The sequence below is a fragment of the Cervus elaphus genome, chromosome 30 (assembly GCF_910594005.1).
Source record: "Cervus elaphus chromosome 30, mCerEla1.1, whole genome shotgun sequence".
NCBI classification, from domain to species: Eukaryota; Metazoa; Chordata; class Mammalia; order Artiodactyla; family Cervidae; genus Cervus; species Cervus elaphus.
The window spans coordinates 83,057,602-83,071,554 of record NC_057844.1 but is presented as its reverse complement, the minus strand read 5'-3'; the positions used below and the strand labels follow the sequence as shown (position 1 = coordinate 83,071,554).

The 13,953-nt window shown below is 49.2% G+C and overlaps 1 protein-coding gene across 3 annotated transcripts in view; it reads right to left on the bottom strand.

The window, feature by feature from the left end:
• The window catches only part of MYO16 (myosin XVI), a 504,859-nt gene that overhangs the window by 223,114 nt on the left and 267,792 nt on the right, over positions 1 to 13,953 (bottom strand). For all 3 annotated transcript variants that reach the window (XM_043891888.1, XM_043891887.1, XM_043891889.1), the window contains one exon: positions 12,857 to 13,004. In XM_043891888.1, coding sequence (XP_043747823.1) covers positions 12,857 to 13,004 — 148 coding nt within the window. The remainder of the gene's footprint in view (positions 1 to 12,856; positions 13,005 to 13,953) is intronic.

Genomic DNA, 13,953 nt, shown 5'->3' with positions numbered 1-13,953 from the left:
ATTCCTTTTCTATGAGTTTTCACTTTACAGAACTGATTTATGTGGTCCTTCACATAACCTACGCAGTCTGTCCACAAAAATCCCTTTTACCCACCCAGGGGTCAAACCTGTGTCTCCTGCATTGGCAGGAGGGTTCTTTACCACTGAGCTGCCTAGGAAGTCCACATATTACTATATATATTACAAATATAGCTAATTTGTTCTGCTTTATATTGGAGCTGCAGTGTGGCACTCACTCATCTAGAAATTCATGTTTCTTGGATGCCAACATATTGGGTTGGCCAAAAAGTTCATTCAGGTTTTTCCATAAGATGTTTTGAAATAACGAACATTTTAGCCAACACATATAAGAAAAGGATGCCTTGGAGAGAAATCACTCAGTCATGTCTGACTCTTTGCGACCCCATGCACTGTAGCCTACCAGGCTCCTCCATCCATGGGATTTTTCAGGCAAGAGTACTGAAGTGGGTTGCCATTTCCTTCTTCAGGGGATCTTCCCCACCCAGGGATCAAACCCAGGTCTCCCACATTGCAGGCAGATGCTTTATCATCTGAGCCACCAGGGAAGCCTCATGATACAGGTAAAGAACTGAATAAAGAACAATGGAAAAGGCGTTTGGGAAGGGCGTGTGGTAGGCTGGTGGATGGGTGGGGAAGGGTCGGTGAGGCGGGGCCCGACAGGCCAGAGATCAAGTTTCTCTTTTCCTGTCCACCCTCGCTGGGAAGGACACCCCACAGCCCTGAGGCGCCTAATCCAGAGCACCCTCACCCGCTCTCATCAGTCAGCAGCCCCACCCGGTGCAACGGCGCTGCCGGAGTCGGAGACTCTCAGCAGAGTGCACTGAGTCTCACTCGACACCAGTCCCTGCAGCCCCTCACTCTTCCTGGCTCCGGATTCACGTCAGTCTCAATTGAAGTGACGTGAAGTGCAAGTCGCTGAGTCCTGTCCTACTCTCTGAGGCCTCATGGACTACACAGTCCAAGGAATTCTCCAGGCCAGAATACTGGGGTGGGTAGCCTTTCCCTTCTCCAGGGGATCTTCCTGACCCAGGAATCGAACCGGGGTCTCCTGCATTGCAGGCGGATTCTTTACCAGCCGAGCCACCAGGGAAACCCAAGAATGATGGAGTGGGTAGCCTATCCCTTCTCCAGGGGATCTTCCCGACCCAGGAATCGAACCGAGGTCTCCCGCATTGCAGGTGGATTCTTATCCAGCTGAGCCAGCACGGAAGCCCACATCAGTCTGAGCCACGCCTCGCTGCACCCTTTGGTCAGCTAGCACCATCGCAGGGGCTGGCGGCACCAGGACGGAGGAGCAGCTGGGATCCCTGACTCAGGTGCTCGACAGCCTTCCTTGGGGTGCCCTGGTCTTTTGTGGCTCCTTTCCAAGTGTTTCCACAGAATCTTTCATCTGTTTCTAGAAATTAGGGTTTGAGAGGCGAAGACGTGAGGTGTTTAAGACAGGCTCCCGCACTCTCAGGATGTGACTTCAGGTGTCATTGACTCAACCTCCTGTCAGGCTGGGCTGTGGATAAAGTGAGATCGCACACGGCAAGTTCTTAGCACGAGCAAATGTCGGTGATTCTGATTTTAATTATGCCTCCCACGTGCCTTTAGGCTCCACTGTGGATTCACAAGAACAAACAGCCTTTGCTGAAAAGTGGTCCTTCTTACCACCGCCTGGAATGTCATTTTGGATCTGCGTTTGCGCACACACACACGTTTCACTGTAGGACCCTACACAAATATCCACATCGTGTTATCAGTCTCCAAATTCACCCCGGGATGGACACAACGCACATGTGGTGTGAACCGACAGAACCCACCCCGGGAGACAGGTGATCGGGAAGGAAGCATGCATTCCAAAATCTCATTGAGATCACCGTCCTCTCTGATAAGTAAGTGCAGGGTTTTGGACTTAAATCTCGTTTTGTTTTTTTTTTTTTCCCGCCCTACTATAGCTGGTGCAGAAAGGCAAAGAATCTGGAGAACACGGATGGATTTTCTGGAGCAGGGAAAACGTGAAGAGGGAGGTCTCCAGGAGTGCTCCGGTTCTGCCCAGGGCTGCGGTTTCCCCCACCCCGCGTCTCAGTCTCAGCAACGTGATGCTCTCTGCGGAGGTGGTCTCCGTGGGCTGATGGGAGACCCCCGATTTCCCAGCCCTCCAGGCCCCGCTGCCGCCGAGGGGCCCCTGGCCCTCCTTTCCATCCTTCACTTCTTCAGGAAGGCTGCGCGGACTTCCATCAAAAGATCCAGTGATGCGACGACCACTGAAACAAGTCATTCATCGCGGCGACGGAGGGGACTCAGAGCCCGACTCTCACACGGAAACCCGGGGAGGTCCGGGGAGCAGCCGCGAGGAGGCGGAGCCGCAGCTCGGAGGGAGGCGGCGGCCCCACACCCAGAGCTCCTCTGCGCGTCGGCCTCTGATGCAAACCCCTCATCCGCTTCCGAGCAATTACCGCTTCGGGGGTCTCAGGGACGTGGATGGGAGAGAGCCCCCACAACCACGGCGACAGTGCTGCCGGTCCTTCTAGAGCGCGTCCTGGGACCTTCTCCCCCCAGGGCTCCCGAGGCAGCCCGCAGTGCCCTCACTCACAGCAGGGCGCGCAGGTCCGCCCTGCTTCCCCGACGCGCACGCACAGGCTGCCCGTGGTCCCAACTGCCCAGCCCTCAGAAAGGAAGACAGTGGAGTCGCTCAGCCGGGTCCGACCCTGCGACCCCACGGACTGCAGCCCGCCAGGCTCCTCCACCCGCGGGATTCTCCAGGCAAGAAGGCTGGACGGGGTTGCCGTCTCTCCAGAGGCGGCTTTAAGCTGTGTCCTCTCACCTAAGGGTGCTGCTCTCAGCAGACCAGGCATGTTTGCCAACGCGCATCGGTGACATGCAGGAGAGTCGCCCGTCACGGAGGGCGAGTCCCTCCACATGCCAGCAGGCTGCAGGACTTGACATCACCAGCTTCCAGGAGCCTCTGCTCACAGCTGGTGTTTACTGATTCACTGAAGTGACGGTGTGAGTCAGCTCCTAGGTGGGCTGATAAGAAGTCCAGGGTTCCCGAGGTGGAGAAAGGGGTCTGGGGCTCTCAAGGAGAAAAGGACAAATGTTCTTTCCTACTTGCTTTGACTTAGTCAATATAACAATGCATCTGGCTCGAGGACATGTTTCTCCTTAACAAGAGCCTTCTCACCAATCCTGTCACCTTAAAATGTATATTACAGGAGTGGGTCTGCTGCGACCTTTCTATTGTTCCTTCTGATCTTGTTCCTTTAAGATGTACGTTGTGGGAGTGGGTCTGAAAAAAGTATGTAAGGTCCTGATAAGATGGGGCGGGGGGCGCGTTCTCCATCCCTCTTCTGATGTCTGTCAGAAGATTTCTCTCTCCCTTTTCTTACTTTAATAAAACTGCTACACAAAAGCTCTTGAGTGATCAAGCCTGGTTCCTGGTCCCGAAGCTAAATCTTCTTCTTCGGAGATGACGAATCCGACATCGTTCACCGTAAGCTATCAACTGCCTCGATAGGATGAGGAACCTTATCCACCGGTGAAACGTGAAGTCGCTCAGTCGTGTCCGACTCTTTGCGACCCCATGGACTGCAGCCTGCCAGGCTCCTCTGTCCATGGGGTTTTCCAGGCAATAGTACTGGAGTGGACTGGCATTTCCTTCTTCAGGGGGCCTTCCCAACCCAGGGATCGAACCCGGGTCTCCCGCATTGTAGACAGACGCTTTACTGTCTGGGCCACCAGGGAAGTCCTCATCCACCGGTAAGCCCTGTCAATTCCGTCCTTCTGTGAACTGCAAAGGAAATCTGGGCGATGGAGGGGGTGTGCGTGTGGGCAGCGCCCATGAGCCCAGGGGGCAGATCAAGCGCCTGGCGTCTCTGTGCTCCTTCCTCTCTCCTCTCCACCGTCGGGGGGATGTTGCTCACAGATGGAAGTAAGAGAGCCACGGACCCTGACTTCATCCTACTGGCCTTTTCACAAGTGAAATGTACCGGCCCACTTACCGAAGTGATCCAACCTTCCTTGTACTTTCAAAAGAACCTTCAGCTGAGGTGATGAATGCGCTTCAAACACTTTCTTATGCTCCTGGATAAAGAAATGGCCCAGGATTGCCTTTTCTGGTGGTTAGAGGGCGACAGGCTCCAGAAATGCCCTGAGTTAGTTTTGCTTAACTGACTGTAAATATTAATAAAAACGCGCATACAGACTTGACCTTGTGCTTTCCCTCTCATCTTCTTTGAAATCTCCTGGATGCAAAGGCGCAAAGGCCGGAGGTGATATTTTACAGCCAACGCTGCTGCAGAGACGACACAGGTGTAAGACCAAGGGGCGGACTCGGCTCCTGGCCAACATCTCCGTCCTCACGGCCTGGACCATCCCGTGAGGGTGCGGTCCTGCACCCTCTGCCCCGTAACAGGTGGGGATCCACCATGACAAGGGAGGGCCAGGAGGGGACCCAACTAAGGTAAGTGCTCCGTAAGCTGCATGTATCACAATTGTGATCATCATTTAATCAATAATAGAATCAGTCAGAAATAGAATATACCTCCTGCCTCCAACCTTTGTCTCAGGACCATCTTTAAGCTTTGGGTGCATAAAATGTGTACTGAGTAAACTGTTGATTGTATCACAGCATCCTTAAAAATCATCCTCAAAGAAATTTAAAGTTACTCTTAACTGCTTAAAATTGTGTGCGTCTTTCTCAGGTTAAGTTCAACACGCATAATAAACCCTTAGCAAGAAAAAGAATGCACATTCACCGAGAGTTCAGAGCTGCCTCACCTACCGTGACAGGTGCACGGGGGGCAGCCCTCTCAAGTTCAAGTGCTCGGTGACTCAGAGTTTCCCTTCACTGACACGCAAGGTTAGAAGCAGGTCACACGCGCTCCGTCAAACAATTGCTTGCTCTCGGTTTATAATTCAGATCTGACCTTTGCAGAGAACGCTCTGAGGCCGCACCCCAGTCACTTCCATCATTAATCAACATGAAGGGAGGTGAGGAATGACTTCTCTAGATTTCAGAGCCCAGCTGCTCTGGGACTAAATCCGTAAGAGCTGCGTCAAGCAGGCTGAAGATAAGCAATTGATGCCGACTTCTAACTTTCTTTAAAACTCAATTCCCAGGAACAGACACTGTATTTACTTTCCAGATGCAGTGTTGGTATCACTTGAAATGTTTGGATGGAAACAAACAGCCAAGAAAAAGAAAAAAAAGGAATCATAGGAAGGACGGTCAATTAAAAAGAGACCTTTGGAGAGAGGATGGGGGCGGGGTGGGTGGACTAGAGTGCGGCTCCCCTCAGGGATGCGTCAGGAACACACCCTCGGATGCGGAGGATCTCTCAGGGCACCAGCTGAGAGCTGGCAGGGGACCCCGGGCACCGGAGAGGAATGTACAGATCCTCGCAAAACCCGGAAGGGTGAAGGAGGAGACTGAACAGGACCAGACCTGCACCCGTGACAGCAGGTGGGGCTGGGGGGACCGAAGCAGGGGTCTGATCCCCCGTCAGGGCGACTGTTCGGGACAGAGGGCAATCGGAGGCTCCTGGAGAGCGCAGCAGCTCATCCGTGACCGGCTGAGGCTGAAAGGACCGAGAGCCACATAGACAATCCCTGCTGCTGGTCTGTGTACCCCGGACAGGGAGGCGAGAACCCTAAAAGGCGCAGCAGCTGGGTGCTGGGCCGTGGGGATCGGACTGGAGCTTAACCCCAGGGCAAGGTCCACTTTGACTGTGGGGAGAGGGCCGGGGAGACGAGAGGGAGGGGACTGCGGTGGGATCACCTGTGGGGGAACCGGCAGCCATGAGAGATCCTGCGGAGTCCCACGCGGCGGGTGGAGCCATCCCTGGGGCCTCTCCCTCCGGTGGTGGCAGCTGAAGAACCGAGAAGGACCCGGGAGGAAGCTGGTCTTTAAGTGCTTGACGCATTGAGCGACAGAGAAGGTCTCCAGCCAGGGGGGCCGTTTAAGTGCCTTGAACACGCAGAGCCACAGAGAAGGAGCAGCCAAAAAGGGGCCAGAGGCTGGAAGGAGGCTCCAGTTGGGCCACAGCGTCCCTGCACACTCGGGGCCGCCAGGGTCCCCGCGATCCAAGCCGCTGCGCCCCCTCCACAGCTGGTCCTCCCTGGGGCAGACCCAGGCCCTCCAGGGCAGCCTCAGGAGCAACCCCAGTGGACGATACTCAGGCAGCGGTGGAGATAAAACCACAGCTGAAGACCAACTGAACCCAGGGGCAGTGCAGCTAAGGAAGAGGCCAGAAAACCGTCCCAGCAGCTGTACCAGCTGCAGATTAAACCCACACGACCAACGAGGCAGACTCTGTGCCTGTCGAATATTTAGAAGGACAATGAGGGTTCCCACCAAAGAAAACTCAGTAGCCCTGGCAGCTAAGGACACCGGAGGCCAGAATACGCCAGAGCAGGACTAGATGAGACTCTGGGTTGCCCCACAGCAGCTCCAGAGACCAGCCCGGAGCTGGAGGGCATCCTCGGAGGGATGGCGACTCTGACTCAGTGCGGGGAAGGATGCGGGCTGCTGACATCTCAGAAAAACGTTTCTTATTCTTCTTCTTAATTTTGACTTGTTCTGTTTGGTTCTGGATTTTTTTGTTCTTCCTTTTCTTTTTTTCCTCTGTTACTGTGGTTGTTGGCTTTATTAATTCTAATAACTCTATTTAAACTTATGAGAAACTTTTTTTAAATCCCGTTTTTTATTTCTTTATATGTTTTTGCCTCTCAGTTGGACTTTTGCAATTCTGTTCTTTTTTCTTCTAATTTTTCAAAATTTATTTTTAAAATATTTTTTGTGTGTCTTCTTATTGCTCTTTTCCTGCTGTAGATATTCTTTAATGCATATAAACCTTTTCTTATATACTTCTATTTAACTTTGATTTCCTATTCTCCCTTTCTTTTCCTATTTTTCTTTCTTTTTTTCACCGTGTTTGTTAGTTTGGTTTGTCTTCTCTGCTTTATTCCCCAGTTGGCACCTTGCTTTGGTTTTCTGGTTTGTGCTTTAGATTTTTTTTTTTAATTGGTCGATATCATTTTTGGTCTCCTTTGCTCACTGGGTCAGTCTCTCACACTTTCTTTCCTTTGGACTGTTTTGGTTTTGTTTGTGTGTGTATGTGTGTGTGCATGTTCCATTATTTTTGTTATTATTTGCTTGATTCTGTACTCACCATTTGTCTGGGGGTCATCTTTTGTTTCTTGCTTCTGTGTTAGGTCAAGTTAGCTGTGTCCGACTCTTTGCGACCCTATGGACTGTGGCCCGCCAGGCTCCTGTGTCCATGGGATTCTCCAGGCAAGAATCCTGGAGAGGGCTGCTATTCCCTTCTCCAGGGCATCTTCCGGACCCAGGGATGGAACCCGTGTCTGTTACATCTGCACTGGCGGGCGAGTTCCTTACCACTAGTGCACGGTACGTTTGTTTTAATCCCTTTGACGCCACAACAAATGGCCTGTGGAGTCTTGTCCCCTGGCCAGAGATCGGGCCTGAGCCTTTGCAGTGGGAGCACTGAGTCCCAGACCCTAGGCTGCCAGAGAACTCCCAACCCCGGGGAGCATTAATTAGTGAGAACTCTGGGAAAGGCCTCCGCCTGTATACAAGGGCTGGCATCACCCAACTGCTGGCAGGACTCAGGGCAAGATACTTCACCTGAACAGCAAGCAGGACAAGAACACAAACGCAACCAGGGGCAGCCAGGATTACCAGGGACACCCAAAACATATGGCCTCACACAGCCCTACCCATCAGGGGAAAAACCCCCAAAACTCACCTCCCCCCACCAGAATGCAAACACAGACCACTCCCAACACGAAGCCTACGCACAACACTGGCTCAACCGTACCATCAAGGACAGAAACCAGAAGGAAGAAGGGACACGGCCGCACAGCCTGGACATGGAGACTGACAAAGAGTTCCTTCCAACACACAAGCAGCTCACGCAACTCAGTGACAGAAAAACAGTCAGCCCAATCAGAAAGCGGCCACGAGACCTGAACAGACACTTCTCCAAAGAAGACATACAGACGGCTAACAAACACATGAAAAGATGCTCAACATCGCTCATTATTACAGAAGTGCACATCAAAACCACAATGAAATATCTCACACCGGTCAGAATGGCCATCATCAAAAAACCCCACAAACAATAAATGCTGCGGAGGGTGTGGAGAAGTGGGAACCCTCTTGCACTGTCAGTGGAAATGGAAAATGATACAGCCACTATGGAGATTCCTCAAAAAACTGGGAGTAGAACCATAGGACCCAGCGATCCCACTCCTTGGCGTATACCCTGAGGAAAACAAAACTAAAGAAGACACGTGTACCCCAACATTCACCGCAGCATAACTGACAATAGCTCGGACAGGGAGGCAACCCAGATGCCCATCAGCGGATGAACGGGTAGAGAAACTGGCACGTTTATACGACAGAGTATCACCCAGCCGTAGAAGGGAACATATTTGAGTCCGTTCTAATGAGGTGGGTGAACCTAGACTCCATTACACAGAGTGAAATAAGAAAGAGGGAAACAAATATCACACATTAACGCATATACACGGAATCTAGGAACTTGGTACTGACGAACGTGTTTACAGGACAAGAGTGGAGACGCAGACACAGAGAAGGCACTTGTGGACACGGGTGGGGGAGGAAGGAGAGGAGGGAGGAGGGGACAGAGCGACATGGAAGCATCTACACCACCACGTGTGACACAGGCAGCCCAAGGGAATTTCCCGCGTGTCTCAGGGGACGCAAACCCCGGCTCGGTAACAACCCAGAAGGGTGGGAAGGGGTGGGAGGTGGGAGGGAGGCTCCCGAGGGAGCGCACACTCGTATACCGCTGGCTGACTCACGTGGAAGCCGTAGATTTACTGTGAAGCAACTTTCCTTCAATTAAAAATAAGTGAGTTTGAAAAAAACAGAGAAACCTTTAATGATGGAGATAGGTATGTATTTTGGCAGTCCGACTTTGTGGCGAGTGTGCCATCTAGTGGTAGTTGTCTGTAATGCAACTTACTGCTGCTGCTCAAATTGTCAGGACCCAGAGACATTTCTCCGGTGGTCGTTGTTTAAACCACCTGTCCAGGAAGATTCTAGGCAAAGTGTTATAAATATTGCTTTCATGCAGTTAAGCTATAAGATTTGATGTCTAGATCTGCTCCGTTTCTATTCTATAAACAAGAGTGCTATCTGCTTGTTCTAGATACTGTTCCAATTTTACAAACAAGACAGCATTTTTAGGTGCATTTAACACTAAAATAAACTTCCATAAATTTTCATGTGAGACTCTGAAAACTTTTAGTTCCAAATAAGAACCAGAAAAAAAAAAAAAAAAAAACACTTCTGTAGCTTTAGCTGCAGTAGCATCAGTTACAATAATCCTTTCTTCTCTTTGGAGTTCTGGTCACATAAGGACACATGATGAATCTTGGATATGTCCTCAGCTTACAACTCCTGTCCCATGTTTATGTATATGTCTCATGTAGGTAATCAGTTGGTAGTAGTAAAGAAAAGATGCATTTTAAGGATGCAGGTTTGCAAATGTTTGCAATGTTTGCATTAAAGACTCAACATACCTCATGAAAATCTCAAGACAAGCTGCATTATGGAATACGCATTGAATAAGCAAAGGGACATTTAGATGGTAAAGGAGATGCTGATTTTTTTCTACTTGACAATATATCAATATCTCTTAAAATCAGATGAGTAGGTGTGATAATATTGTTTATATATAAACAATATGCAGTTTATTTATATATTGTTTATATAACAATCTATAGTTATATAAATATAGCTATATAGTGATATCCTTTACCTATGAATTCCTTAAGGAGGAAACTCAGAAAGATCATCAAATTGTGAACGGTTAGAAAGCGAATAAGTTATTAATACTATTGATTGTGAGCAAGCCAAACAATTTACAAAACTCTGGTACTTAATATATGTAATCACCAAGCAAAGATGATATACCCCAGTACAAATATAAGCTCCTCAAGCCTGACCAGGACTGTAAAAGTGAGAAAACCCACGAGCGCTGTGACTGTGAAAAGACCGGCATGACACAAATCACAAAAATGTCGGGCGGCGTAAGGCATTATAACTTGCAAAACTGCTTGTCTTATTATTAAAGAGTACTCTGTCTGTGGGACTGTCATTGTAGAAATGCTCCAATGGATATGTTTTATGAATCTGGAGTGGCGGTGTACATTTTTATTGAGGAATGTTGTTTTGCACTCGTTAGATATTTATAATTCATTTTAATAAAATAACTTCTTTGTTCAAGAGACTTGAATTATTCATGATTTTGCTGAGTTCTTTCCTGTTGGGCCTTCTCACAAAGCAAGCCCTGACGTTTGACTTTCTAAATGGCCTCAGCCATTCCAAGCTCTCTTTTGCAAAGAGAAACGGATGTTGGAACAGAGGTCAATAAAGAAACACTTGTTTTCTCCCACACGCTCTCACACTTCAAAAGAGGGGTCCAAACCACAGACCAAGAGGCTGAATTGTATCTCTGAATGCTGGACTAGACGGCTGCCTTTTGTTCCCCAGCGGCTCTGCGTCTGCAATGCCAGGCACACGCGTGTACAAGCACGCACGCAAACGCGTGCAGACGCACCATCTAACGCAATGGTCTGCCGTCAGCTTTGAGCCTTTGCTGGTAGGAAAGATGAGGAATGCAAACAACCAAGACTTTTCTTCCCCACAGGCGGCCCGGAACACCCCAATAGGCCCCAGTCGGATGCAGTCCCCACCCCCCAGAGACGTACGATGTAGAAAAACAGAGAGTGATTCAAGAACGGGTTATCTCACGACTGCTGTTGTATATGCACTTCAGTACAGGGCGCCCTACACCTCCAGGTCTGATTTCTTCCTTTAGGAAACGAGGCGATTTGATTAGAAAAATACCCAGTGCTCTTGTGGGTTTGCTGTTGCTCAGTCTCTCAATTGTGTCGGACACTTTGTGACCCCATGGACCGTAACATGCCAGACTTCCCTGTCCTTCACTGTCTCCCGGAGTTTATGCAAACTCGTGTCCATCGAGTCGGTGACGCCATCCAACCATCTCATCCTCCCTCGTCCCCTGCTCCTCCGGCCTTCAGTCTTTGCCAGCATCAGGGTCTTTTCCAATGAATCAGCTCTTCACATCAGATGGCCAAAGTATTGGAGCTTCAGAAGAGTTTCTATTTTTAAAATTGCCTTTGCCTGGGCTATCATGCTTCAATATCAGTGTTTTCTTTTTCTTCGGAATTTCTCTTGTTTTGGGGGACAGTAAATCTCCAATCTCTCGCTGTGAACAACAATTTTGATAAGGCCTTCTTCACTTTATGTCTCTGTTCAACATGATAAACAGGATCTGTACTGTTGGATGTAACAGTTCCAGAGAAACCGAACGAGAGCTGTCATTAAATAATAATCTAGAATAATTTTAGAATAAGGCCAGTTCATTCCCCTCCCCCGGGCGCAGGCCCCACCTCCTTCCCCTCCGCAGACGTGGTCCTGTCCCTTCCCGGACGGGTCTGGGGGTCCAGCTCCATGGAGACCCCAGGGGGCCTGGGAAAGGCCCCCCCTCAGCGCAGGCTCCGGGTCCCTCCACCTCTGTGTCCGCTCCCAAACGTGACTGGTCCTCTGGCCATGCTCCGCCCCGCCGTGCATGCGTGTTCGGTCGCTCAGGCGTGTCCGACTTTGCAACCCCATGGACTGTAGCCCTCCAGGCTCCTCTGCCCACGGGATTCTCCAGGCAGGAATACTGGAGAGGGTTGCCATGCCCTCCTCCGGGGGATCTTCCCCACCCAGGGATCAAACTCAGGTCTCTTCCCTCTCCTGCATTGGCAATGGGTTCTTTACCTCCAGCGCCCCCTGGGAGGCCCTCCTCCTCCTCACGCACCCTTTATTTTCTCTCACAAAAGTTCTCATAAAATCACGAGCGCACCATTCTTCTTGAATCCGGCAACAAGCAGCCAGTGAACCAACACTCAGGACGTCTGAAGTTGAGGCGCAGCTCTATCAGAGCGTGGCTCCTCCTCGCCGCTCGGCCAGGAATTCAGCGCTGGGTTTGGACCTGCCCACCCACCACCCTCTGCCCCCTCTCTCCCCCATCCTCCTCTGAGTGGGTATCACGCTCTTTGCTGGTTCATCCTCATCCTCTCCAAGCGTGGACCCGTCCTTGCAGGGAGGCACACGGGGTCAGGCGGTCGGTGGAAACGCATACATCGCAAAGACGCCCCCTGCACGGCCATCCTGTGACCAAGGCCCCCTCATTCTAACAAACACGGTCTGCCTCCCCTGCAGAAATCAGTGCCCCCCAGCTTGGGTGTACGGTTCATCTGAAGCCATTATTAACCGAATCTGTTCCTAATGCACCATAATTGCTCAAATATCATGTCCCATTATTTCAAAGTGAAGTGAATGAAAGTCACTCAGCTGTGTCCGACTCTTTGCAACTCCATGGACTATGCAGTCCATGGAATTCTCCAGACCAGAATACTGGAGTGGGTAGCCTTTCCCTTCTCCAGGGGATCTTCAAAAGATGACCCCAGATTAGGAATTCACAACCCACGTTACATCCAAAATATCCCAAAGGAACACTAATGCATATACATGTGCTAATCTATTCTGACCTGAAAACTAGAAAAATAGAAATATTAAGATAATACACATACAACAAACTTCACCTAAACACTCAATAAATGATAATAACCCTGTTACACAGATAGTTCAAATCTAACACTGTATCCAATTATTCTCCTAAAAGAAGTCACCATTTCTTCTCTGAAAAATAAGAAGAAACTAAGACTGCTAAAACGCAACCACAATTAGAAGGCAGAACTATCAAACTGAAGATACATAATCACTTACCGATGGGCATGTAAATTATTAAGGTGCAGTCCATACTTCTCTTCTGCAGATAATCCATCCATCAGTAAGTAGAAGATGAGAAAATTGCTCTGGCCAGGAGGCTGTGAAACAAGTCTGGATTTCTCTAGCATATAAGTAAAAATTCTGGCTGGTTAAAGAAAAGAAGAGGAATTCTGTTAAATGGCATTATTAGTTTCAGGTCCGTACATTCACACATATTAATCAGAAGAGACAGGAATGCAGCTTCTTTTCAAACACAGACTTTTTAAAAAAACAAAATAATGGACTTTATTTTCAGAGAAACTTTTTAGGTCCAGAAAAATTAAGCAGAAAGTACTGAGAGTTCCAATATATCCTTTCTCCCTTCCCTAATAAATTGATTCCCCTATTATTAATATCTTGCATTAGAGTGGTACATTGGTTAAAACAAATGAACCAATACGGATACACTATTATTGACTAAAGTCTGTAATTTAAATTGGTATTCACTTTTGTGTTATATAGTTGTACAGGTTTTGAGAAATATATACAACATGTGTATAGACTGGATGGTTGAATGGCATCACTGACTCAATGGACATAAGTGTGAGCAAGCTCTGGGAGACTGAAGGACAGGGAGGCCTGGCGTGCTGCATCCCTGGGGTCGCAACGAGCTGGGCACGACTGAGCGACTGAACAACGATACGCCATGAGTGCGCCATGACAGCGTCATACAGAATAGTTTCACTGCCCTGAAGTCACCGACACACGTCCTGACGCCTCCCTCTCCCCAGCTCCTGGCAACCGATGATCTCTGCGCTGTCACGACAGTTTTGCCTTTTCGTGAATGTTATATAGTGGGAATCACACAGTAAGTACCCTTTTCAGACTGTCTTCTTTCACATAATAATACGTATTTAAGGGTCCTTTTTTGTCCTCTTAAGGCTTTATAGCTTATTTTTTATCAGTGAATACTAGTCCATTGAATGAATGTACTACAATTTGTTTATCTAATCACCTATTAAAAGACATCTTGGTTGCTTCCGGTTTTTGCAATGATGAACATTCGTGTCTACACTACGTGGAGATGTTGTTTTCAACTCAGCTGAGTCAATGCC